Genomic DNA, 24998 nt, shown 5'->3' with positions numbered 1-24998 from the left:
TAAAGCATCTCTACACAATGAGATGGTATATGTACAACAGAAAACTTTCATTGAACACCATTTTTTACACCTTATAGATGTTTTAAACTTAATTGGCATTCCCACTTTCTAAAGCTCTCCTTTCGGGTTCATTACCATGGGCGTTCGTATCCGTTTGTGTTTGTAACGGTGCCGTTACCGGTGCTTGATTGGGCCGTGGTACCTCTTGAGAACTAAGCGGTTGGTTTGACTCTATGTGCCGCCTTTCCCATGCTCCCGAAACCTCGTAAATAATAGAGGTTCCGCACATTGTGGACCCGAACCCAACAAATGCCGAGAGAAGAACCGAAAGAACAGCCTGTACATGTGTCGATCAAAAACACATGTAAGGTTCTATATCCGAATAATGCAAGTTATAACCTGAGACTTCTAAATTCTAAGTTTTACCAATGAGTAGAAAAGATGACGGAAAGAACCACAAGCGCGAATTGAATCGTAGCGTAAAGCCAGACATATTTTCTCCTTACTGAAAAGAAAAACAAGGTACCGTAAGACGGATAATGAAATTCGCAAAAATGAGACTATCGAAAGAAAGTTACCCATTGTTGTCGACGTCATGGATGCAAGGAGGCCCAATATACATGAAAACGGAAGAGAGATAGCGATAGCACCGGACTTCATTTTCGAAACCTGAGCACGTAGCGAGTTTAGAAACAGCTAAAAAGTTCGTAATGAAGGGAAATTTTTGGAAATTGCTTAACTTACCAACAGCTGCTCGAGAAAACAAAAGTAAGCAAGCATGCTGACAATGACGAGAATCGGGACATCCTGCCAAACCCTGCGAAAAAAGTACTTTCATGTTAAAAATATGCAATCGTTGAAGATAATCTCGAACCGAAATACTTGCCTGTATCTAGCAGACTCGATTCGTGCCCCAGGTCCTCTCATGTTATGAGCTTGAGCGTTTTGAATCCGTAAAAGAGTGACGGGTAAGTTTTGAACTTCTTGCTTGCACACGTCACACATTTTGTTACCTTTGATGCTAAACCATTTTATGGCACATTCTTGGTGCGCAAGGGCAAGTTCACCTTTGCAGCTACATTCCATCTTAAGGGTCTCAGCTCCTTCTCCGAGTTCGATCAAGCAAATTCGACAAACAGCTTCTTCTTCAGGAATATCTTCACCATCATCATTGTTTCCATCTGAACAATAAGACTAACATATGACATAGGTTGGTTATCACAAGCATAGAAAAGCTAAAATCGAAAATTTTGCCAGCATATGAAAATACCATACGTAATCATAAGAATGTAGAGTTAATCGAAAAATTACTCATATCACTTTTGATAACTATGTTTGATGTTGTTACAACTGTTCCTTTGACTACTCGTGGAGTTGTAGGAATTACACGAAATACACCGCTAAAAGAATCCAATTGCGTTATGCTTCCATCTTTGTTAAGCGTAGGCACTGAATGCGAACGATGAATGGGTGGTCCGGTGATCCCTCCTTTCTGTAAAGTGAGCAATTCTGTAAGAATCAAGTAGAAAATAGTACAACACACAGTGGGAGTATCGGAGTATATAAGCATCGGCTATGTATATATAAGTGCCAATGAATGTAATGAGCATGATGAATTGACAACTTTGGAAAAGTACAACATGAATCCTGGTTCGTGTGTTTGTAGTTCAAAATTGGGTTGTTGAAGGCTAATTTACCTGCCCGCCGTGCGTGGACTCGGGGTTCGAATGTGCAATCGGAGTACCAGGTAATGATGAAGTATTTTTAGCTCTCGGTGTGAAAATCTTCGAGAGAGAAAACGTTCTCGGGATACGAGGCTTTCCTTGTATATCTGCTGATGAACCTCCTAGAGCTAAGATAGCAGCCTTCTCGATCTCCAAATTAGTGTTTCGATATTTGAAACTCAACTTCGGAAGGAGGCTTTTTAAGGACGGTTTACTCTTCGGCGATGAATAGACAGGGGACTCGTCAAATCTGTTAAAAATAGGACTAGGCATAGGTGAAAAATTGACTCTTCTAGGAGTAGCTGTTGGTGTCAAGGTCATGTCTATTCTTACAAACTCCTCCCTCGCATCCTCGACACTTCGATTTGGTATCTCTAAGACGAGATCATCTTGTCTTCGGTGCTGATCGTGTGGCGTCTCTTCGATTATCTCAGTTGAATCTGCGAACTGTGAAGAGAAGTTGCAACTTTTAAATCATTCAATCAATATTCATATGGCAGATATATTAGGATCCTTTAGCTTCAATAGATTACCAATTCAGTCAACTTACAATCTCAAATGATAAAAACAGCTTCAATCAATAGATATTCATGGAATCAAAAGGATGAAGGGAAGCTGAAACTGTTACCTTAATTATCCATCCTCATTTATTATTGGTGAGAGTCGGTTGGGGAGAAATCTTCAAAGTGTGTCTGTCGGGCAACCGATCGGACCCCAACAACCGAAAGTACTGTCCCTTGGGAAGGTTTTGTCTCACATGCTCTACCGAGAGCCAGCATGCCACATATGGCAGAGAGGGGAGCCCCTCAACCGTACATGAACATACAGCCATCCACCAAGGGGTTCGAACCCCTGACCTATGACATATGCGTCACTTGTGGAAGATTGTAACTTCGGTTATTGGGGTCCGGTCAGCTGTCCTGTCAATTGGACCACACTTCGAAGACTTCTCTGAGTCGATCAACCCTCAACAATTATGAAGAATTGTTTAACATGGCTTAGTTTTAATCTTTATGATTGCTTAGTGTTTGATAAAATTCCACATAAACCTATATATACCTTACAATCTAACACAATATTTTTCCCCAAAAATTTGCAGACTGCAACAAAGGCTTTTCACTTTTTAGTTGAAACTCTAATTCTTCAAATTTTCTCTTTGATTTTTTTTAAAAAAAATGAAAACAGATCAAAAACAGGACAAGAAATTCATGATCTTTAAGCAATAAAAACAGCTAAAAGGTTCAAAATGGACAAAAAAAAAAGCTATGATCTTTACAAGCAAGACAAAAGAAAATAAAAAATAAAAGTACCCTTTGAAGTGGAGGATTAAGAGTGTTGTTGCTATTGCAGCTGCTTGTTCCTTCACCATTCTTCAGTACATGGTCTCCTTCATTTTCCATGTTTCATAACAATTTTCTGAGAAAAAAAAGAAGAGAAAAGATTCAAACTTTTTTCAGAAGAGACAGATGATGATGGGGGGTGTTTTATAGTTAACTTCAATTATGATTTTCTGACAAGAAAAAAAACTGTTTCTTTGAACTTTGTCTGAAAATCTTTTTACACTGGTTGATAAAAACAGGTAAGGGAAACTGACAGAGAGATTATATGAGCAAACTGAGGTGGCCATCTTAAGGGCAAAGAGAGAGAAAGAGAGAAGAGTTTAATGATTTTTTTTTAAAAATTAAATAAATAAAAAAAGTATTTTTTTTAATTTAAAATAAAATTGAAAACAAAATTTTGCTGATGTTAGTGTATTTTGTTTGATGATGAAATGGAGACAAAGTAACAAATTTAGTTACAATATTATTTGGCAAGGTGGGTTTGTCACATGATTTTGGTTCAACAGGGGAATTTATAATATTAATTTACTAAAATTCTTATATTTGGATTATATTTATTTTATGATAATTGTATGTAATTTATATAAATTTTCATACTTTAATTATTTATATTAGAAATGTAGAAATTACGTATTTAGGATATAAATTTATGTTTAAAAATAATATACTGAAATTTAATGTTTGAAACTAATTAATCATAATAACTCATGAAATATGTACAATATTAAAATAAAAAATAGATTAAATTGTGAGTAAACAAAATTTAAACGCATAAATAACTACATTAATTGCGAGTTAGTGTCGAGTTAACTTATGACATCAATTCAATTGATAACATTACCTATATATACAAATTTGGTGAGATAAAATATTTTTCCCCAAAATTATTGGTGCAATAATAAAGAATTTGTTTATAAATCCATTAAATACGGGTTTAATCTCTAGACATGTTAATTTTAGTTCTTCTATTTAAAAACTATATAAATGTACGAAAAAGATTTAAAAAAAAAGGCCACCAAAATAATAGTAGCAGTCATTTAATAAATATATATATTAATCATTTTCTAACTGAATTAGTACCCGATTAACTCGTAACACCAACTCAATCAAGGGTTTCATTATTATTAATATAGATATATAAATTTGAGATTTTTTTTAGTGTTTGTATTTTTTTATATTACATTGTATCATATTTTAATTTTTATTATATTTGTGTTTTTACCAATATTTTTTTATTCCACAAGCAACATTAAAAAATTGGCATTTGTCCTTTTTTTAATTTATTTTTTAATATTTTAGTATATCCCTAGATATTTATCAACCCGTGACCCTACTTGTAAAGTTTAAAGACTCCATTTGCAATGTACCAAAAATATTTTTATTTTATAAATGTATTTTGTATACTTTTAAAAAAAAGGTATTTTGCATATATAATATCTTCAATAGATAAATTGAAATATTCTAAAAACGAGTTTTTTTTTAAAACAATCTCATTATAGGTTCTGATCATATTTGTTCTTTTTTAGACAATACCTATAACTAGTCATAGCCCCTCCTCAATCCATAAAATAAAAGGATAATGCGCTTCAACACCCATGTTAATTGAGCAAAGACTCAATCGGCCAAAAATTTTATAAAAGGGTTAAAATATAAAAAAATATAAAAAGAATTATATTACTATTACATAATTTACATTATGTAAATCTTAATATATTGTTAATTTTGATCATAGAAGGATGAAAAAGAAAAAAAAAAAAGAGTTGTGAGCAGAAAATTGATAGTTTTATAGTAATTTTATTTTGGTTTCTTTTTAATTACTATTTATGAACTTGACTTTAAAAATTAGCATTCATAATTATTTAATAAGTTTTCCAATGTTGAATTTGCGTTCAAAATTGTAACCTGCATAATATATAAATTAATGGTAAAAAGTTAATATTGCCCTTCAAAAATTGTTAATTTTTTTCTTTTTGAAAGAAAGAAATGTTAATTAATTGAATATTGATTAATGATATTTAAAACAAAACTTAATATATTTGTTAATACAATTAATAATAACATAATACTAAATGATTAAACTCGATTATGGGCCGGACAGAGTTCACTTGAAAAATAGAAGGGTTTGGGTAAAAATATAAGCTTAAAAATGGGCTTAGACAAAAAAAAGGTCTGCTTAAAAACGGGTCGAGCCTCGGGTAAACCTTTTTTGGCCTGGATCGTATTTGCAAAAAAATATATATGTTGTTGTTTTTCCACTATTTTGCTGTCATTTTACTGTTATTTTGCATTATTTTGTTGTTATTATTTGGATATTGGTCCTGTTTGGCAATTGGTTGATAGCTGATTACAGTGATTGGTTTGACCAACTGATTCTATTAATTATTTTATTTAGAAGTGTTTAGTAAAATTTAGCTTATAGCTGAAAGCTGATATGTGTAAAATAATAAATAATGGCATGACACATTTTATTATTAAGTATTTATTTGTTTATAATACTTTAGTCTTTATTGGGTGAAATTATTGAAATAAAACAGTATTACCAATGAATTAAAACATCCATTATGGAAATTAGTTAGTGAATATTTTTTAAAATTTAAATAAACAATTTTCTTAAAGTTCCTTATTTGTAAATATTAATCTTATGAAAATTGATAAATATTAATAGTGTACCAATATAACTGTGAATTATATTCTGAGTGATAATTATGCTATGTTCTTAGTATGTAAATTAGTAATAATTATGTCACACTTTGAATAAATTTGTCAAGTAGCATATTTCATTTAATATAAAATTGTGAAGTAATTTTTAAGCAATCGTGATCAAATATATCAGTCCACATATTCCCAATCAGCTGTGAAAAAAGTTGAGCATCCCAGCATTTTTTGTTTTGAAGGTTTTAGTTCAACATGCTATTGCAAACCTCCATTCATCAAACATGCAATTAGAATGTTTGACTACTCAATACTCCATTTATGCTCAAATCAGCTAAAAAAAACTCAAAACTCTGTTTACCAAACACCCTCGTTGTATAACTTTTGTTTTATTGTTAATTTCGTTACTATTTTAAAGGCATTTACTTGTTAAGTTGCATCTATCTTAGTATTATTTAAGTATAAAAACTTTTTTAAATTTATTTTCAATTTATTGAGAAATATTTATTTTAATTATTTTAGTGCATTTGATGTATTATATTTTTTAAATTTATTTTTATATAAAAATAATATAAAAATTAATAAAAGCGAGCCAGACCAGACTCAAGTTTTAACTTTTTTATTCGAATCGAAACTAGGCAAAATTTTAAGTCCACTAGGCCCTATCAAATGGGCCTGAGATTTTGTTATGGTTCAACTCAACTCATGATTGCCTCTAACTAAATGTAATAATTAACATTTTTATTTATTATTTAAGATGTATTGAATAAATTTATTGTTATGTGTAATAATTATATTAAAAACTATAATTTTTATAATCGATAAATATAAACTTAGCTTTTACTTTTTTTATTACTTTAGCCTTAATTTTTATTTTTAGATTATTTTGATTTTTAACTCTTAAATTTTATTTTATTTTTTTGAAAATTTGAATGGGCTGTTAAAATTTTAACGTTTATAATGTAGTAGCTTATGTGATAATTTATATGTACTTTAAAAAAATAATTAAAATGTTAAAAAAAAGTATACGTGGACTACCACACAAGCTGCTATGTTAGTGTTATTAAAATTTTAAATTCAACTTTTCATCAAAAATAGGATTTTAATTAAAATTTTAAAAATTAAGATCAAAATAATAAAAAATTAAGATCAAAATAAAAAACAATATTAAAAATTAAATTTATCATTATGCTTATTTGTTGTAAAATTCTTTGTTAATTAATTAATGCAACCCTTTTATCTTGGCTAAATTAGTCAAAAAAATAATAATTTTTTTTAAAAAATATAACGAAATAGGCCAATTTCTACGATATTTACTAGAATAGACCAATTTTGGAGAGAGAAGGTGAAACCACGTCCTAACACGTTTTGCTGACTGTGCAGGAAAATAGGCCTATTTAGACGCGTTTTGAGCTTCTCTATCATTGGTCAGGTTTAAGGTTTTTTAGGGTTGGAAATATGGGGAGGCTGATTTAATTGTGTTCGTGTTTGAGGTAGACATTGTGAAAGCTTAAAGGTATATTTCAGTTGATGATGGTGTGATAGCGTTGCGAGACCTATACATTTCTATTGTCGTATCAGGATGGAACCATTGTCTTAGAAGCTCATCGCATTGCAAATCAAGCTCCAAGTTTGCGGTGCTTATACGGTCACAGTTGTAGTATAACAAAGGCTCCTAGTTGATGAATGTTAATGTTGGAAAAATCCCGGTTTGAAAATAATTTTCTTGCACATCAAACAATTAAAATTTTGAAATCCGACCCGACTTGTGATATTTATAGAAATAAATTTTAATTGAATTTGTACATGTGTTTTCGCTTTGTGGACGTTTAATGTTCTCGGCTTTCAACCAAATGATCTTCTTCGTTATTCTTGTACGACGAACTGCTTTGAGTGTGGGCTCAAACCAATTGAATCTAAACACAGAACTAGGAAAAGTTCTTTCATTTTGGGATGAAAATGAAAATTCTCTCTTCTCTAAAAGAAGTCAGTAGAATTTTTATTCTGGAAATATATATGTAATGGTTTAGAATAAATTCTCTCTATTTTTTCTGCAGAATAATAATCTCTCAAAGTTGCGTTAATAGCTCTACCGGTGTCATCTATTTATAAGAAGAGAAGGTAGAACCTTTGTTTAGTTTTAGCGGTTTATTTCAAATAGAAAAACATCTTACTTAGAATAAGACTAGGTTGTCACCCCCTTCATGTTAATGAAGGGTTTTTGAGTCTCTCTCACATCAAGTCCAATTACGAGTACTTCCTATTCCTTTTTAACATAGTACTCTTTGATGTGATCTAACTCGATTCAGTTTTTCTATTTCACAAAATAATTTTTAATATTTATAGATAAAACAATTTTTTCATCCCTATTTTACCTGCAGTAAAATTTTGACGATTTTATCCCTAGTAAAATTTTGACGATTTTGCCATTGATAAAATTTTGAGAAAATATGTTCAATATTTCACAACTCAACATGTTCACTATAGCCGAATGGTTTATTTTCATTTTCGGACTTCAAAACAGTCCAAAAACATAAATGCAATCTTCTGATCATTTTTTAAGTAATTCATATAGGAATGGATCATTTCTATTTTCATTTTCATTTTCTGAAAACTACATTCATTTCCAAATGAATCCATTTTCCATTTAAGAGAAAATCATAATCATTCCTGAATGATTCCCATTTCTCTTTACCTATTCATTCCGTTCATTTCTATTCAAACACGCAGTTCATTTTTTGTTTCAACGAGCTAGCGAATGGATCGATTGGACGTATATAGTTGAGCCTCAAATGATTTATAATAAAATTCTAATTTTTCACTTATTAATTATAAACTCATTTAGTCACGAAGTCATTCTATTATAGTATCGTGAATGAGCTCTCCTTAGTGACATATCGTTACGAAAGCAACTACTTAGTACTCGTCTAATTACCTTGTCATAAGTGTGTGACCCTGATAGGATATCATTGATCTCTTTGGAGTAATATCTGTTCTCCTAATATTATCCTATTTTATCTCATGATAATCATTACATCTTCCTTTATGAAAAGTCAATTACAATCAAATAGTGAACAAGTCATCCATCACAAAGACGGATGACCCGTGGCTACGTTTACTTTTCGTCAACCATGTAATGCCTCAAACTTTTACTTATATTAAAGTGCACGAGTCACGCATACATAGTTTGCCATCTAGTTAGGGTTTTAGTATACTACACTATGAACGTCACAAGTGAATAAATCCATAAACGGATTCATGATCTATTTTGTTTGGGTCCAGTCCGATGTACTATTTGTCCAGCCAATCACACCTATGTCTCTATCTTCTGAGAGTCATCCGTTCTTATGCCCAAGACAAGGCATCTCTCTAATTGGACTTGATAGACGACATATTATTCTTTCAATTGATTTTTTCATTTCCGATTAGACTAAGGATATGTTTAGGTTTGTCTACTAATATAAGTTGTCTTTCTATATTACAATCCGATCACGTAATACCGCTTAATACTAGTTAAATATTAGAAAATCAATGAGTAATATTTTCTTCCATTTTACTTTGCGTGCAAAAACAATATAAGGAAAATATACAAATTATTAATGTAATTTATAAATAATTTTATTAACCAATTTGTTCGAAAAAAGTTCAAGTGTACTTAGATGAAAATACTACACTTAGGGCACCAGATCCAACAATTAATGTGGGGTCACGGTTTGGAGTATAACTTGGAAGGCCACTTGGTAGTGATTATGAGGTCACGGGTTCAGTTTCACCTAACCGAAAGAGGATGATACAGAAGTTTAAGATGATAATCGTAGGGAAAAACTTAAAAACTTTCCAATACAAACAAGTTATAATTTTTCTCCCTCACCACCAAAAGCAAGATCCATGACCTCCCAATTATCTGAAACAATGATAAAGTTGGATACAAAAGCCCTGCCAAGGGGTGAGCAACGGTGGTGGTGGAGAGAAGTTGGAGGTAAAGTTGGGGATAACGGTAGCTGAAGGTCGAGTCAGGGCAACAATGGTTGTAGTTAATAATGAGTGGTTAAATCATAGCAATTGTTGTCGACACTAAATGATCTTCAACTTTTGTCCAACACAACAGTCACTCGCCACTTGACAATACACTTGCCCCTAACTTCGTCGCTGATTTTGGGACAAAAGGGAGGTTGACGATATTGCCTTTGGTGGTAGTGGAGAAAAAAAAGTGGATTATACTGAAAAACCCTTGAGTTTATCCCAACAATTATACTTTCTAACTTATGTATCGGTTCTACAAAACATCCATTTCTAGTGAGGCGAAACTTGAACTCATGGTCACATACCCATCGTCAAAGGGCTCCCAAGTCATACTCCAACCCATGATTGTATATTAACGTCCGTCAACTAGGACCCATAGTTAGACTACAACCCGTGATCGTATAAGCATTGCAAACTCGGAGCCTTAGTTGAAATACGATGGGCTTCTAATAGAATGGTCTCGTCCCGACACGACAAATGAAATATGTGGGTCTCAGAGCGCCACCGTATCATCGTAAACTCAAACACACCTTAAAACTAGCACACTATCTCCCTAAAACAAAAATAAACATGTTCGTAAATAAAGTTAAACACTTGAAAGTAAACTATAAACAATGATGTAGAGAAGTTTTTAGGGGTGAGGGAGGTGGCTGAGATAGTAGATAGAGTAGGGGGAGTAAAACCCCCATTTGTATAGGCAATTGGGTGGGCAACGAATGAAAAAGAAAACAAAAATGTGCCTTGGTTAATATAAAAATATCTCAGGATTCCCGGGACATCTGAAAAATGAATATCAGGATTATCAAGTTCTGGAAACTTTTCAGGGGGTTGAAAATGGGAAAGGAAAAATGCTCTGCGCAAGGCGCGCACTTTTAGTGGTGTGGTAGAAAGATGCACTGAAAGTGTGCGCCTAATGAGGCATTTTCCCCTTCCAATTCTTGAATGATAATTGGTTTGTGAATAGGTAAGAAATCGTACCTATGCTCCCAAATGTTGACATATTCCTCGTGAAATTTAGGTCAATTTTTGTTGTTTCTCCCTCACAAGTCGACTTTGTACAGTGCTCTTATGTCTTAGGGTGGAGATGGAATTGTTTGTCTAGTTTGTCTAAAATCGAACTTTCACATCACTTGCTTGAATTCGTGCATCTCTATTGTAGCATAAACTATTAATGACACATTCATGTGTCATTAATTGGGATTAACCAAAAATTCAAGCAGGATGCATTGTTGAATTCTCAGATCGAAGTATGGCATCCATTCAAACTATAGTACAAAATAATAAAGTTTATTATCTACTTAATATTAGTTTTGAAATCCTTACATAAATATTGTATAATTAAAAAATTTTAAAAACTAGCGTCGGCTTTCGATCGTTGATCTAACAGTAGCCAAATATCTTCGAGCTCCTCAGGTATCCTCACATAACTCGGGCTATGGTTCCGCCTATTCAAATAATATATTTTTCAAAAATATTATAATGAAATAATATTACGATAACTATATTATCAAATTAATTTTACCTTGTTACGAGTAGGAAAGTATAAGGGAAGCCGACTCGAGGACGTAAAAATAGTGGTCGGAACCATGCCCATAATTGCAGAAGGAGTACACAACCACCAATTTTATTTTATTTTAGTTGCGTTGCCCGACACATCTCGATACAACATTGGCAATATGGCTGATCCCTAACTGAATCGTCCTGCTTCTTTCAAATCGACAAGTTGTAGCAACTACCTTAAATGTAGAAGAGTTTGAGATTTATTGGGCATTAGAACACCTCCAATTAACCCCAAGATATACGCTCAGACGTGTCATTCCCTTCTAAGGGGACTCAAACTCTCATAGGGATATTATAAATTTTCTTGCAACCATTTCATATTTATCCGGCTACCGAAAATCTTATCTAGCACCTTGCCTAACAGTTGCTCGCAAATATGGCTCCAATCATCAACGACCATTGATTATGTAACGATTGGCCCATCCACTAGTAAACCGAGCTGTAATTGAATGTCTTTAAGTGATTGTACACTCATTGCATGGAAGATGGAATATATGTCTCAGGTCTCCATATTTCGACTAACGCGCTGATAAGTGTGGGGTCCAATTTACACCCCCCGAGCATAAGAGACACGTACAAGGATCCCGCATATTCCAAACAGGGTTCAATAATAGGTTATAGCCTCGAAGATAGATTTTGTGTACACATGTCTCCAAAATCTGATCTTTGGCCCAATTATAAAAAAAAAATCTTTTTAACAACTTAATAATAAACTTAAAAAAAATTATAAAAACTAGAAATTTGTTCTTACCATTTGCAATTGTACTGCGAAAATGGGGTTGTCATTCAAACGAATAAGAGTATTTGTCATTATAAAATTCAATTAAAACAAATAAAAATCGAAATATGAAATTAAATCAAGACAAACTTGAGAAAACTTTAATTAAAATTTTAAAACTAAAATCTCGAACGAATTGATAGAAATGAATTTGAATGAAAAAATGAGGAAAAGGCTTAGGTTTATATAGAAATAAAACTAGTCGTTTTTATGGCTGTTGGGAAAAACGCATCCAACGGGACATACTTTTCTACATAGTTAGACGGAAAACGCGTTCAGCCTATTCTAATAAATATCGCAAAAATTTGCCTATTCCTTTATTTTTTTTAAAGCCCCACCTTTGCTAATTTAGCCTTTTATATTAGATATACACACATTCAAGTAGTGCAGCCTTTTTAGACTACTATTGATTTTACAATACATCCTTGAATACTTGGCAGGTCAATAAAACTACCAAAAGGTGCTAAAAGATTATTGTTATTGCAAATTTGCCCCCCTTTTTTATAGAAAAAAAATATAAATTATAATTTGAGGTACTTATCCTCTCTATTTATAATATTCAACATCCATTAATTAAAAATAAACAAAGTTCAAGTGATGATCATAAAAAATTATAAATAAATGAATAAAGAGGGTTGATGCCCTCAGCATGTAACATTTCTGGCCTTTCCAAATAATATTTTAATTCCATAAGAAATATTTAAATATTTGTATATGTATTATTTTTTATTTTTTATTTTTTATAATGCCCTAAATAAGATATTTTTATAAATTTTAAAATGCTAATGGAGTCCAAAGAGATCATTGATTGACAGGTGATTTTCAGTGGAAATTAAATTTAATAATTAGGAATTAAAAGGACACCATTCTTTTTCCTGCAGACAACTTACCTGCAAGGCCAAGGAGATTAGGAATTATAATAAGATAAATATAATATAAATAATAAATCAGGGCTTGGTTTAAAATACCATAATTTATTTTATAAAATAAGAGTATTTTCGTCGTTATTTAATTGAGTTGGTATTTAATTAAATCGCGAGAAGGGGATACCGAAGGCAGGACTAGTTACTGGAGTGAAGTCGTAATAAGGTAGTTATATTGGATGGTGTAACTAGATCATCTCCTTTTCAGAGAGAGCTAATGCTTGTTGAGTATTTTGATTTGGTACTACTTCACACTAAAAAAGAAGCGAGTTACTTTTGAATTAAGCTTGAAGATGAAAACTTTCTTTCGTTTCTCGACAGTGAAACAAGTCGACATAAGTTGATAGAATCTCTTTTAACACCTACGAGTCTCTCCCATGTGGAAACATGGGGGCATAAAAAGGAAAGAGAAAGATGGAGTTTCTTTCACTTTTGACATAATCAGTCCCTAGCGAAACCGCACGAATAATTGAATGTGCTCATCAGCGTCGGACCTTGATATACATTGCTTTGCTCATGTGAATTTTTCTTTTACAATTTTATAAAAGAGATATTTTTGGTTGCCGCTGATTCATTTCCAATTAATTTATTTTCTTTAATTAATAAAAAAATAAAAATCTTTAATTAATTACAGACCACAAAATAGTTTTATTCGTTGAACTTTTCCAATACCGACCTATATGAATTTTAAATTAATACCCCCAAAAATATAATTAATAGCTTGGTAATGCCAGCACAAGCCAAGTTGACCAAATGACAATAAATTAAATTATAAAGATAGAATTTTTTTTATATAAAATAATTAAAAAATAAATAGATCAATAAACCCAAATTATTTTTTAGGGTTAATGTAGGTGGTGTGTTATAATAAAAATAAATGAATGTCAACTGTAAGAAGCATTATTTTGAATGTCAACTATTGTAAGAAACATTAATTTTATAGATTTTGAACTAAATTTATATATTATTTATTTGTTTTGCATGAAGCACACCAAGTGGTGTACTTTGAATTATTTATTAATATTTTAGGTATTTAAAATTTTTTTTATATCTTTTGCCTAACATAGAAGTAAGAATTTGGTTACTTATGATTAAGCACAAATTATATGACTCAAGAGTTTGATATGGAAGCAAGTTCTTTGTTTATAGGATTCATTTTTTTAATAAAATAATATTTTTTTTTGTTAATAACTAATTAATACTAAAATAGTGAGAAAGAAAACCCATGGAGCTGCTTTGGATATAAATAAATATTTTATTTTAAATGAAAAATAGCCAATTTATGGTAAGAACTGATCTCATTATTTTTTAATAATTAATGATATTTTGTACAAATTAATTTCATTAATAATGTATCAGATATTAATGTTAATAAATTAAACGGTTAAAAATACTTATTTAAAGTAAAAATAAATAAATTGTTACCAAATATTTATATGTTGTAGTTTTTTTTTTCAATTCGAATTTTATAAAGGAAAAAAATAATATTGAATAAATTTGTCATCAAAATAAAATTTTATTTGGTTCAACTTCGATTTAGTTAAGGTGATCGTGACTATTAAATATAGAAGGATTATAAATTAAATTAAATTAAATTATATTATATGCTTTTTTGGCAATGGCACATGTTGTAAAGCGAACTCTATGAAGTGGTAACTACCATAGCCGAATCAGATTCTAATCAAAACCATCGGTCCAAATTTTAAAGCAAAGTCCATGAAAATGGGTCCATAATCCACATCTCATCTCTTAATATCTTTTTATTTATTTATTTATTTATTTGTTATGCAATGTGAAAAAGATGTATATTCGACATTTTATTCATAGTTTATGTCTATATGCGGTGAAACACAATAATAGAAAGTAAAAGTATCGTGAAAGTTTCTATATTAGAAGCAGGATTTGTATTTTTATTTTGAAAAATGGATAAATTAGATATTATATATTAGATTAAAGAGTAAATTGATTATTCTATTAAAAATTAGTTCTTATACATCAGCATGAGTTATATATAGCATACCATATATCACTATCAGGTTATTCCGTTAAAGTGTGAGAAAAATTCAATTCGACTCGAAATTTTTTTTAAAAATTGAGTTAATCGAGTCAACTCAAATAAGTAATTCAAGTTTCGGGTTTGAGTTTGGGTTAAACTTTACAATTTGAATAACTCAAATAATAGATAGGTGTAAATACTATTTGGTCCCTCTTAATTTTGAAAATGAATAAATTAATCTTCCTCAACAAAAAATTAAAAAAGTTCCAACAAAAATTCAAAATAAATTTTAAAAATCCAAATATTTATAAAAAATCCTAAAGAATATATGAAAATGCTTAATTTTTTTTTCTAAAACAATAATTTCGGGCAATAAATTCTTCTTTTTGGCTTTGAAAGAGTTTCCAAAAATATATAAGTGCTCTAAAATAGAATTTAACAATATGTTAATTTGACATTTCTAATTTTTTGAATTTAACTCGATTCGATTCGACTCAATTCAAATTCTATTTCACTCGACTCGATTTGAAAAAAATTCAAATCAAACTAAAATAATAAAATAGGACTCATAAACTTAATTAACTCGAAATTCTTTTATTCGATTCGATTAAATACCACCCTAAATTTTTAAATGATTATCAGACAAATCTTAATCATCGGCTTGAAATAGAACATATTAGAAGGTATCAGAATTGACAATTTTATATATAGGAAAGCCAGTCGTAATCTTTGAGGTTGATTTTTAGAATTGACATAAACCTTAATACGACAAATACTTTTAATGTTCTAATTTCTAAATTGAGAACATGCATGTATGTGTCCAATATAGGTTCTTTAAATTATAGATTAAATTTTAAAATATTTTAATTGAATATTTAAATGTATTAAATTAAGTTAAATATAAAATCGGAGATAATATGAAGTATGTTTAAATTAAGTCAAATTTTAAATACATGTGTACCTACTTTATATATATTTCGGTTTAAGAGTAAAGGTAGAATTTTTTTTTTGGAGGTCGAGACTAAGTTATATATTTTTATAAAAGTTAAAATGCAATTTAACCATGTACTAGTTTATATCTTTATTGTTTTTAGAAGGATTGAATCAAAATTTTATCACTTTTGGAGGACAAAATTATAACTTTATCCAGGGGCGAAACCATAAATTAAAAGGGGGGCGGAATTGAATTATAAGATTTTAAGAGGTCAAAATATGATTTTATCACGCGTTAATTATTATTACATTATTTTTGAAAGGACATAACATAATTTTTTTTTTTTCATTTTTAGAGCTAAAATGCAATTTAATCATATATTTATTTATAATTTAAATATTTTTTAAGGAAGAGCCTTAAATTTGCCCTTAACTTTTGTCATGTATTATTTTTTTTACTATAACTTTTTGAGGGCCTAAAGTATAATTTTCCTATTTTAAGGAGACCAAGCACCAACCTACTCCTATCGTTGTCCTTGTTTTTGATCTAATGTATTAAAAAAAAGTCTAATGATGAAATTATTCTTTTTACTTTGCGAAATTTGAGAAATTAAACCCTCTATTTTAATTGATTAGAATTCGATATTCGTATTTTATAATTTAGATGATGACGTAGAAAGTTCAATGGAGTAAATATATGGAAAGGAAATGGCAAGAAAACATGATAGGAAAATGAAAGTTGGTGTGTTTTTGGGTTTGGATTAAAACACACAACCACCACAAAAAAAATTGTATGGTCAGGTCCCATACATAGGAAAATGGGGAGTGAGTAGCCACAATGTGTGTACTAAAATTTCTGAGTTCCCATCAACCAGGGGCACTCACTAAGCCACCTAGCTTTACAATCATATGAAAGCTATACTTTTTTTCAAGTTGACTTTGAAATTTTATATAAATTCCATAATTTACCTACTTTCTCATGATAATGATTTTTATTCAATTTTATAAATTTTGACACTATAAAAGATATTAATATATATTTAAAAAATCTTAGAATTAACTACGAGAGTTAAGTGAGATGGTAAGAATTTCTTCTACCTTGACTAATGGTCGAAGGCTTGATCCTCACTCTGAATACAGAGCAGTTTTAAAATTTGTGACTAATATCTACCTATTAATAGACATACAAAATACAATTGTTACATTTAAATTTAACCAAAAAAAAGCATTTTACAGTTAGGGTCTGGAAACCCAAACCTTTTTTTCCTTTTGGGCCTAATAAAGTTATTTTGAGGCTAATAAAAGCCCAAATAAGAAGGGAGTTCTTAATAATTTGAAATGCATTGCTTGATTGCTTTGCATAAGAAGCTAAAAAGATTTGTGCATCTAACCCAAGGCCACGGTGGACCATTAATGTCTGGGTAAGTGTGCCAGTTAGAGGGACTGATGGGTCATGTCTGGTCCGGTCGGATTTAGGTTGAGCCCATATAAGTTATTTAGATTAATTTTTTAAGTTTAAGTTTGACTCGATTTAAAAAATGAGTTTATTTTTTACTTAAGTACGGCCCATTTTAAGAAAGGTATATCAGGTTCGACTTAATCCACTCATATTTATTTTTTTATTAATTTTTATTTAAAAATAAAATTTTAAAAAAATATAATACACTAAATGCACTAAAAATGTTAAAATAAAAGTTTTTTAACACATTAAAAAGCACTATTATAAATATAATAAATGTTTTATTATATTAAAAAATACAAATAAATATAATAAATGTTGGATTGTATTAAATATAATTTTTGATTTTTTTTATTTTGGATTGGGTTATTTAGTTGGGTAAGTGTTTTTTTTTTTTTAGGTTTTGGGTAATGAGTTTAATTATTATTAAATTAGTGACTTAATATAAGTATAAATATATATAATTAATATGATATTTTTATAACATAATATATTCAGGTGGGGTTGGGTTTGGATAAAAAAAATTGCCCAAGGCCCGACTCATATAGAAAACAAGCCTTAGATTTTATCTAAGCCTATTTTTCGGACCTCGTATTTTATCTAAACCTTCACATTCTTCAAGCAGATCTTCAGACTTGGGCAGGTATCACTTGACAACATGTTTTTGTCACTCGACAAACAAAAGTGAACCTGATAAACTATATATGAAATAATTTATGAGATATTATTCGCTTTTAACACATTAACATGTTATTTATCAAATTAATGAATAAAGTATGAAATCAGATCGAGTTTTAAATGTAATGGTTGGAATTAATTTACAACAATTATTGAATATTATTTATGGTTACTATTCAAATAGATCGTTATTTAATTACATGTTATAAGAAGTAACTAAAAGAATAAAAATAAAGATGAACACAATAATTAGTTACGTAGTTCAAAAGCTTTTCCTACGTTTGGGGGTTTACATAAAAAGTTCGATCTATTGACTATTACAAATATTATAGAAGAATAATATTAAATATCTAAATATCTTATAAAAATTGAAGCCATAATTTAAAAAAAAATCGAGATGGAGGTTTAATAGCTTAGTATTGCTTTTAAAAATTGTTACGATAAATGTTTTCGAAAAATTTAGTTTAAGATTTAAGTGTTTAGTATTAATAAAAAATTATTCTTGAAAAATAAAATGTCCATTTTAAACATGATATTGTAAAGTAAATAAAAAATCTTTTTAAATAATATTCAAATTTATTAATATTATGATATTTAAATAAGAATATAAAAAATAATTTATGATAACTCATTTTAATATTTTTATATATGAAATATAAATTTTAAATTTTTTAAGTAATTAATATTAATTATTCGTGAAATTTAATTTGAATATATAATTTATATTAAATATTATAATATAAATATTACAATTTTTGTATGGTTAACCATTATACATTTAAATGTATAATGTTAAATATTTGAAATAAAATTCAATAAGAAAAATAATTGTATATGTAATTTAAATATGATATAAAATATATTGTATTATAAATAAAGGTTAAAAATATTATTGGACTACAAAAATGTTTTTCGTAAATGAAAACTTTTGCGCAGTACTTTTTGACTTAAAAATGGCCTATTTAATATTATTTATGGTCTCAAAAGTACTTTTAAAAATTAATGCTTAATAAAACTTAAATTGTCACTGTTGCCTTTATGATGCGTGGCACAAATTAATGTAATGATTTAACATCACATAAAACTCAAGAGTCGCGGAGAGTTGAGATAATTTTAAAAAATGTTTATTTTGAAAAATAAGTTTCTTGGGCTTAACAATTCTCACATTCGAGTTTAAATTTTTTTTATCTAAGTTAGTACCTAAACTTGATAATATTGTCCCCACATTAGATTCTGAACTGGGCAATTGTTCTCATATTAGGTCTTGAACATTTTTTGTAGCAATTGTTATCATATCAGGGCTTGAATTCGATAATTGTTCCCATATTTAAGTCTGAACTTAAAAGTTTTTAACGAAATGTTAAGAACTAAATTGGACAACAAAAGAGTTCAGATCTTAATGTAAGAATAATTACTAAGTTCAGGGATTAATTTAAAAAAAACTCAAATACTAACATGAGAATAACTGTTAAATTCAGATCAACAAAAAAATTTAAACCTTGATATGAGAATAATTTTCAAATTGAGGCTCCAAAACGTGATTTAATACTAATATAAAATATTCTAAAGGAAACTTCAATGAAATTATGTTCACGTTAGTGCCCATAGTACTGAAAAGGTTGGAACATAATACGGGGGGTCCAAAAGACAGAACCTACGGTCTGTCTTTGTTTGATGTATTTGGTTTGTTGGTGATCAATCTTTTCGGATCAGATGCTTTCTTTTGCTGCCACGTAACACAATCATCTCCATCTTGGTTCCCACTTCCTTTATTTCCCTTGGTGTAGTTGCAAATTAAATGATAGAGAGTTAAATTCTGCTTAGTGGTCCTTGTACTATGCATAAATTATTGTTTTAATCCTTATATTTTAATTTAGTTATTTTTAATGCTTATCAAATGACCATTGTTAAAAGGGATAATATAATTTTTGGTGCTTAAACTTGGTAACTAGATTTAATTTGGTACTTATATTTTATTTTTTTGTTTAGTTGGTACTTGAACTTGGCAACAAGATTCATTTTGATCATTGAACTTGGATTCCATCAAAATTTGATGATGTGACTAGTGTTCTTGGAATAAGATTATATCTAGTTCAGAGACCAAAATGGATCTTATTGTCAAGTTCAAGTATCAAAATAGACCTAATTGCTAAGTTTAGGGCCAAAATTATATTATCCCCTTGTTAAATTCATTAAATTCTATTATTTCTAAAATTTAACGCAGCAAAAATATTATTATACATGTAATATTATATTAACTCGATATTTCATATATTATTTACAAAAAAATTCAGTTAATGAATTTAATAATTATCGTTTTACATAAAGATTAAAATTTTAAAATTTTTAAAAAAATATAACGACTAAGAATGATTCAAGTGGAGAACTAAATCTACAACTTTTAAATAATACAAAAATAATTGTAAAATCTAAAAAAATAAATATAACTATTACGGTTTAAATCAGTATTGAAATTTCAAAATCCTACAAATATAGAGACTAAAATTGATAAATAAAAAATATAAAGACTAAATTCCCAACTTAACAGATTAGAGGACTAATAGTAAAATTTGACAAAAATACAGATCCAGATCTACTAGGTTTGTACGGCTCTTCATTGCTTCATATATAGGCTCATCTAACTTCACTTTACTTTCAAGTTTCAACCATACCAGTATCAAGCAACTCATTAAAGAAAAACAACAAAAAGTTTTCATTTTCATTTTTAATTTTTTTTTCCTTTGTTTCAATCATTGGTTCAAAACCCAGATTTTAGATTGGCCTAATTCATCAAAAGATGTAATGTAGAATAGTTTCAAAAATTGATTTTTTTTTTGTTGATGTTTGAAATAATGAAGCCAAGTAAAAGGCTTCCAATGAAGGTTTGGTTAACTGCTCAAAGATCAATGGGTCTCCTCGTGGGTGGAAATCACACTTCCTCCAGGTTTTGTACTCGTTAATCTTGTTTCCTTGTTTAGTTTTGGGGCACATTTCCTTTTCAATTTTCTCATTTTATATCAAAAGATTGGATCTTTGTTACAAGAACATGGATTTTAAGACCTTGAAATTGATGATCTTTCATGGTTCTTTAGCAAGACGTGTACTTTTACGTGCTCTAATGGTGATTACTGCTTTGTCAATTGTTCCTCTACTGCAAATCATATCTGGGGTTGACCTTGAATCTGGTTATTCAAGTTCATTTATATTCCCAGGCACTTTTGCCTTCTCTAAAGCTTGGGGTTCATTTAAAATGGTTCAATATGGAGGAAATGGGAACTTGACAACCAGTGTGGTTAAAGAGCTAATGGGAAAGAACATGTTGAATTACAGTGCAAAAGCTCTATGTGTTGGTGAAGGTTCAATGTCAGCTGTCATGGCATTGAAAGACTTGGGATTCTTTGATGTTCATGGGGTTTATAGGCACCCCTTTTTCTCTCTTAAGCATAAGAAATTCATTTATGAGCTTGATTATGAAGACAAATCTTATGATTTTGTGTTGTCAAGGGATTTAGATAAAGTATCTGTCCCTGCGCTTCTTTTGCTTGAGATTGAACGTGTTCTTAAACCAGGTGGAATTGGTGCTATACTTATTGGTCCTACTGGTTCAGACCCTACTAGCTTGATTAGATCGGCTACACCGGTTTCTTCTCTATTGAAAGCTTCTATTGTTGTTTATGTTGATCATTTGAATGAGCTTACATTAGTTGTATTCGAGAAGAAACTTGAAAACGTCACTTACTTTGAGCAATATCGTCTCCCTGCTGATTGTCCATCTATGACAAACAACAAAGCTATAATGAATCATATTGAGCCTCTTATGGAAGTGAAACCAATGGAGTTTGAGGAAAACATTGCTTATTTGCCTGAGTTTGTTAATGTATCTTCGAAGCAACGGTTGGTTTATATTGATATCGGGGCCAGTGAACATATGAACTCGAATGTTTCAAGCTGGTTCTTCCCATCTTATCCTTTGGATCATAAAGCTTTCGATGTTTATTTCGTTGATCATAATATTTCAGTGATGCTATCTTATATCAAAAGACCTGGTATTAACTTTGTTTATTACCCTGGCCTTGCTGAAAACCGAGCTGCATTGAGTTCAACTAATAGGGATTCGGATCCATTTGTTGAAGATGAAGGGTTTGACTTTCAACTCTGGTTTAAAGATACAGTCCAATATGCAGATTATGTGGTTCTGAAAATGAATGCAGGTGATGTGGAGTTGCAACTTCTATCAGATTTGTTTGAAAGTGGAATCATATGCTTCATCGATGAACTTTTTCTTCACTGCTCGGACCGAACTGAAAGTGGACAAGCTGTGAAAGGAAGAGACTGTATGAGTCTCTTCAAGTCCCTTAGAAGAGCTGGTGTTTATGTGCATCAATGGTGGGGAGCTTAGACACCCATTGCAAATGTCGGGGACTCTTGTTTTAGGTTCTGTTCTATTCGAGTCTTGTGTCATCTATGTACAAGGCCTGCTTGCAGGTGCCATTGTTGTCGTCTGCTAGTTATCGTTGTTGTGGTCTGTTTGAACTTATGTTGCTTTTGTGGTTGAGCACTATACTAAATAAGCAACCACTATTGTCTCTGGTTTGTTGTTTAAAGTTCACTTCTTATTGTGTGCTTATGGCTTAATTGTACTTACTTTTGATGTCTACGAAACCTGAACATATATGCATATAGCAAGAGATTAAAGGGTGTCGGAGTAGGGACTACGATTAAAGGGTGCTGGAGTTTGAACTTGTAAAAGTAGTATCAGCAGTACCGGAGGAATAATAACACCACTAATAGGGAAGCTAGCTACCTCACTTAACACAAGCCTATACTTCTTACCTCATCTAAATGAATCAATTTGCCAATTTAACATGTTTACAGGCCACTCAAATCATTTTCTATCCAGAATTTTTTAAACTAAACAGAAGGGAAAAAAGGGGTTAGACATTGAATTGAACTCATTTAAATAATGTAAAAGATAGATTCTATAAAATTTTCAACAACATACAGACACCAAGACAAAGCCAAAAAAGGAAAAAACAGAAAGAAAATTGAAAGGTAAACAGGGTTGATGACAAAATTGAAAGGTAAACAGGGTTGATGACAACGCTTGGAGCACTTTAAAAAGTGAAGTGCCAAATTCAATGCTCTGAAAAATTCTCTTCACAATCATAGAAAAAGTTTGATCCATTCTTCAATGACAACCTCTTTGTTTTACATGGCTGAGCTGCTTCTGAAGGATCCAAGAGCTTTAGCAGCTCCTGCTCTGAGGATATACTGGTGATAAGTTGCAGCAATGGCAGCTCCAATGAATGGTCCAACCCAGAATATCCACTGCAATATTCCAAACAGATATAAAAATATGTTTAATAGGAGCCGTATAAAACAAAAGAAAAAAAATAGAAAATCAATTGTATAAATGAAGGTTCATACATGGTCATCCCATGGCTTGTCCTGGTTGAACATAACAGCAGCTCCGAAACTACGAGCAGGGTTGATTCCGGTTCCGGTGATCGGAATAGTTGCCAAATGAACCATAAACACAGTAAACCCAATGGGAAGTGGTGCCAACACCTTCAAAATGTAGAAAAAATTAGAACCTAAAAACATACTTGTCAATGAACTTGTGTGTAGTGTTGGATTGAATTAAGAGACATACAGGAACATGAGAATCTCTTGCGTTTCTTTTGGGATCAGTTGCAGATAATACAGTGTAAGCAAGCACAAACGTGCCTATAATTTCAGCAGCCAAACCAGTGCCAGTGCTGTATCCATCAGCCAAGCTATTAGCTCCTCCACCATACTTGTTGTAATAACTCTTTTGGAATGCCTTGACTAACCCACACCCACAAATGGCTCCTAAACATTGAGCAGCCATATAAAGTATGGCTCGAACCAATGATACCTTACGAGCCAAGAAAAGCCCAAAGGTCACTGCTGGGTTGATATGTCCCCCTACACATCACCAAACAAACATGCTAAGAAAACACCCTTTTAAGTTTTAACCATATCGTTCAAAAACGAGTGTGTATAAGATATTATTACCTGAGATACCAGCAGTGCAGTAAACAAGGATGAAAATCATGCCACCAAAGGCCCAAGCAATACCAAGAATGCCAACACCATCACAATCTTGACCACCCTTATCTGGATCAACTTGGCTCTTGTATCCAATCACTGTTAACACAGTGATGTATAAAAACAAAAGGGTGGCAATGAATTCAGCTATTATAGCCCTATAAAAAGACCACTGAGTTAACTCTTGGGCATCTACCAATGGAGCTGGTGGAGGATCATGGTAGTCCTTGGCTTGGAACTCACCACCAACCTCAACATCCTTAGCCATTGATCAAGAACTTGAACAAGAACAAGAACACCTTTTTTTTGTGCTCTCCTTTGTCAAAGAGATAGTTGAAGAATATTGTGGTGATGGGAAGTATTGAGAAGTGGAGTGGGGGTATATATGGGGGTTCAAATGAATGAGTGAGTGTCAATACATAGCCTTGCCGCCCCATATGACAAAAGTAGGGTTTGTTTCATTGTCTGAGACCCCACCATTGATGCCTGTTTGGACTTTGATTCCTTGCCTCTCCCTTAGATTTGGAAGGATAATAATAATGGCAGTTTGAATCATGATCAACTTTTTTATGATGTAATTGTTCAAGCATAAGTTAGATTAAAACTCCATATGTATTTGCATGTGTATATACATACGTAGTGGAAGCTATTTCATGTTCTTAAAAAAAATAAAAATAAAAGTTGGTAATAAAAGTGGGGAAATTGTTATTTTTTATTAAACATTTCAACAATTTTATTATAAATTCTCATTATATCTATTTTTCTTATAGTATACTTAAAATTTCTCTAGTCTCTCCTCAACTATTAATTTATAGGATAATGTACTTCAATATACACAGACTCATGATCTCTTATACTAA

General features: G+C 30.7%; 3 protein-coding genes across 4 annotated transcripts; 1 reads left to right on the top strand and 2 right to left on the bottom strand.

The window, feature by feature from the left end:
• Positions 1 to 352: 352 nt before the first annotated feature.
• LOC107944465 (uncharacterized) lies at positions 353 to 3363 on the bottom strand. 2 transcript variants are annotated; one of them, XM_041115246.1, is made up of 7 exons: positions 3035 to 3363; positions 1698 to 2171; positions 1388 to 1492; positions 887 to 1194; positions 745 to 817; positions 579 to 669; positions 353 to 505 (listed from the first exon to the last, which is right to left on the bottom strand). In XM_041115246.1, the coding sequence occupies exons 1-7, from the start codon at positions 3122 to 3124 to the stop codon at positions 423 to 425; spliced, it is 1224 nt and encodes a 407-aa protein (XP_040971180.1). In that variant the 5' UTR covers positions 3125 to 3363; the 3' UTR covers positions 353 to 422. The 2 variants fall into 2 exon arrangements, with proteins under 2 accessions (XP_040971180.1, XP_040971174.1); XM_041115240.1 differs by having other exon boundaries at positions 887 to 1181; positions 1312 to 1492; positions 3035 to 3361.
• A 17749-nt stretch (positions 3364 to 21112) lies between these two features.
• LOC121203589 (uncharacterized) lies at positions 21113 to 22465 on the top strand. The gene has a single exon (XM_041096430.1). The coding sequence runs from the start codon at positions 21113 to 21115 to the stop codon at positions 22463 to 22465; it is 1353 nt and encodes a 450-aa protein (XP_040952364.1).
• A 562-nt stretch (positions 22466 to 23027) lies between these two features.
• On the bottom strand, positions 23028 to 24493 carry LOC121230440 (aquaporin PIP2-2). The gene is made up of 4 exons (XM_041115233.1): positions 24106 to 24493; positions 23720 to 24015; positions 23494 to 23634; positions 23028 to 23394 (listed from the first exon to the last, which is right to left on the bottom strand). Exons 1-4 carry the CDS (start codon positions 24404 to 24406, stop codon positions 23275 to 23277), a joined length of 858 nt encoding a protein of 285 aa, XP_040971167.1. The 5' UTR covers positions 24407 to 24493; the 3' UTR covers positions 23028 to 23274.
• Between the last annotated feature and the right edge of the window lie 505 nt (positions 24494 to 24998).

The sequence above is a fragment of the Gossypium hirsutum genome, chromosome A01 (assembly GCF_007990345.1).
Source record: "Gossypium hirsutum isolate 1008001.06 chromosome A01, Gossypium_hirsutum_v2.1, whole genome shotgun sequence".
Taxonomy (NCBI): domain Eukaryota; kingdom Viridiplantae; phylum Streptophyta; class Magnoliopsida; order Malvales; family Malvaceae; genus Gossypium; species Gossypium hirsutum.
Note: the sequence above shows the minus strand (reverse complement) of the source record. Positions and strands in the feature narration are given on the sequence as shown.

Coding starts and splice junctions, on each gene's coding strand:
- LOC107944465 (XM_041115240.1), bottom strand. CDS start 3,124: ATGGAAAATGAAGGAGACCATGTACTGAAGAATGGTGAAGGAACAAGC. Junction 1,182..1,311: donor AGTTATCAAAAGTGATATGA/GTAATTTTTCGA, acceptor CTTATTGTTCAG/ATGGAAACAATGATGATGGT. Junction 670..744: donor GTTTTCTCGAGCAGCTGTTG/GTAAGTTAAGCA, acceptor CTACGTGCTCAG/GTTTCGAAAATGAAGTCCGG.
- LOC121203589 (XM_041096430.1), top strand. CDS start 21,113: ATGGATTTTAAGACCTTGAAATTGATGATCTTTCATGGTTCTTTAGCA.
- LOC121230440 (XM_041115233.1), bottom strand. CDS start 24,406: ATGGCTAAGGATGTTGAGGTTGGTGGTGAGTTCCAAGCCAAGGACTAC. Junction 23,635..23,719: donor CAAGAGATTCTCATGTTCCT/GTATGTCTCTTA, acceptor TACATTTTGAAG/GTGTTGGCACCACTTCCCAT. Junction 23,395..23,493: donor ACAAGCCATGGGATGACCAT/GTATGAACCTTC, acceptor GGAATATTGCAG/TGGATATTCTGGGTTGGACC.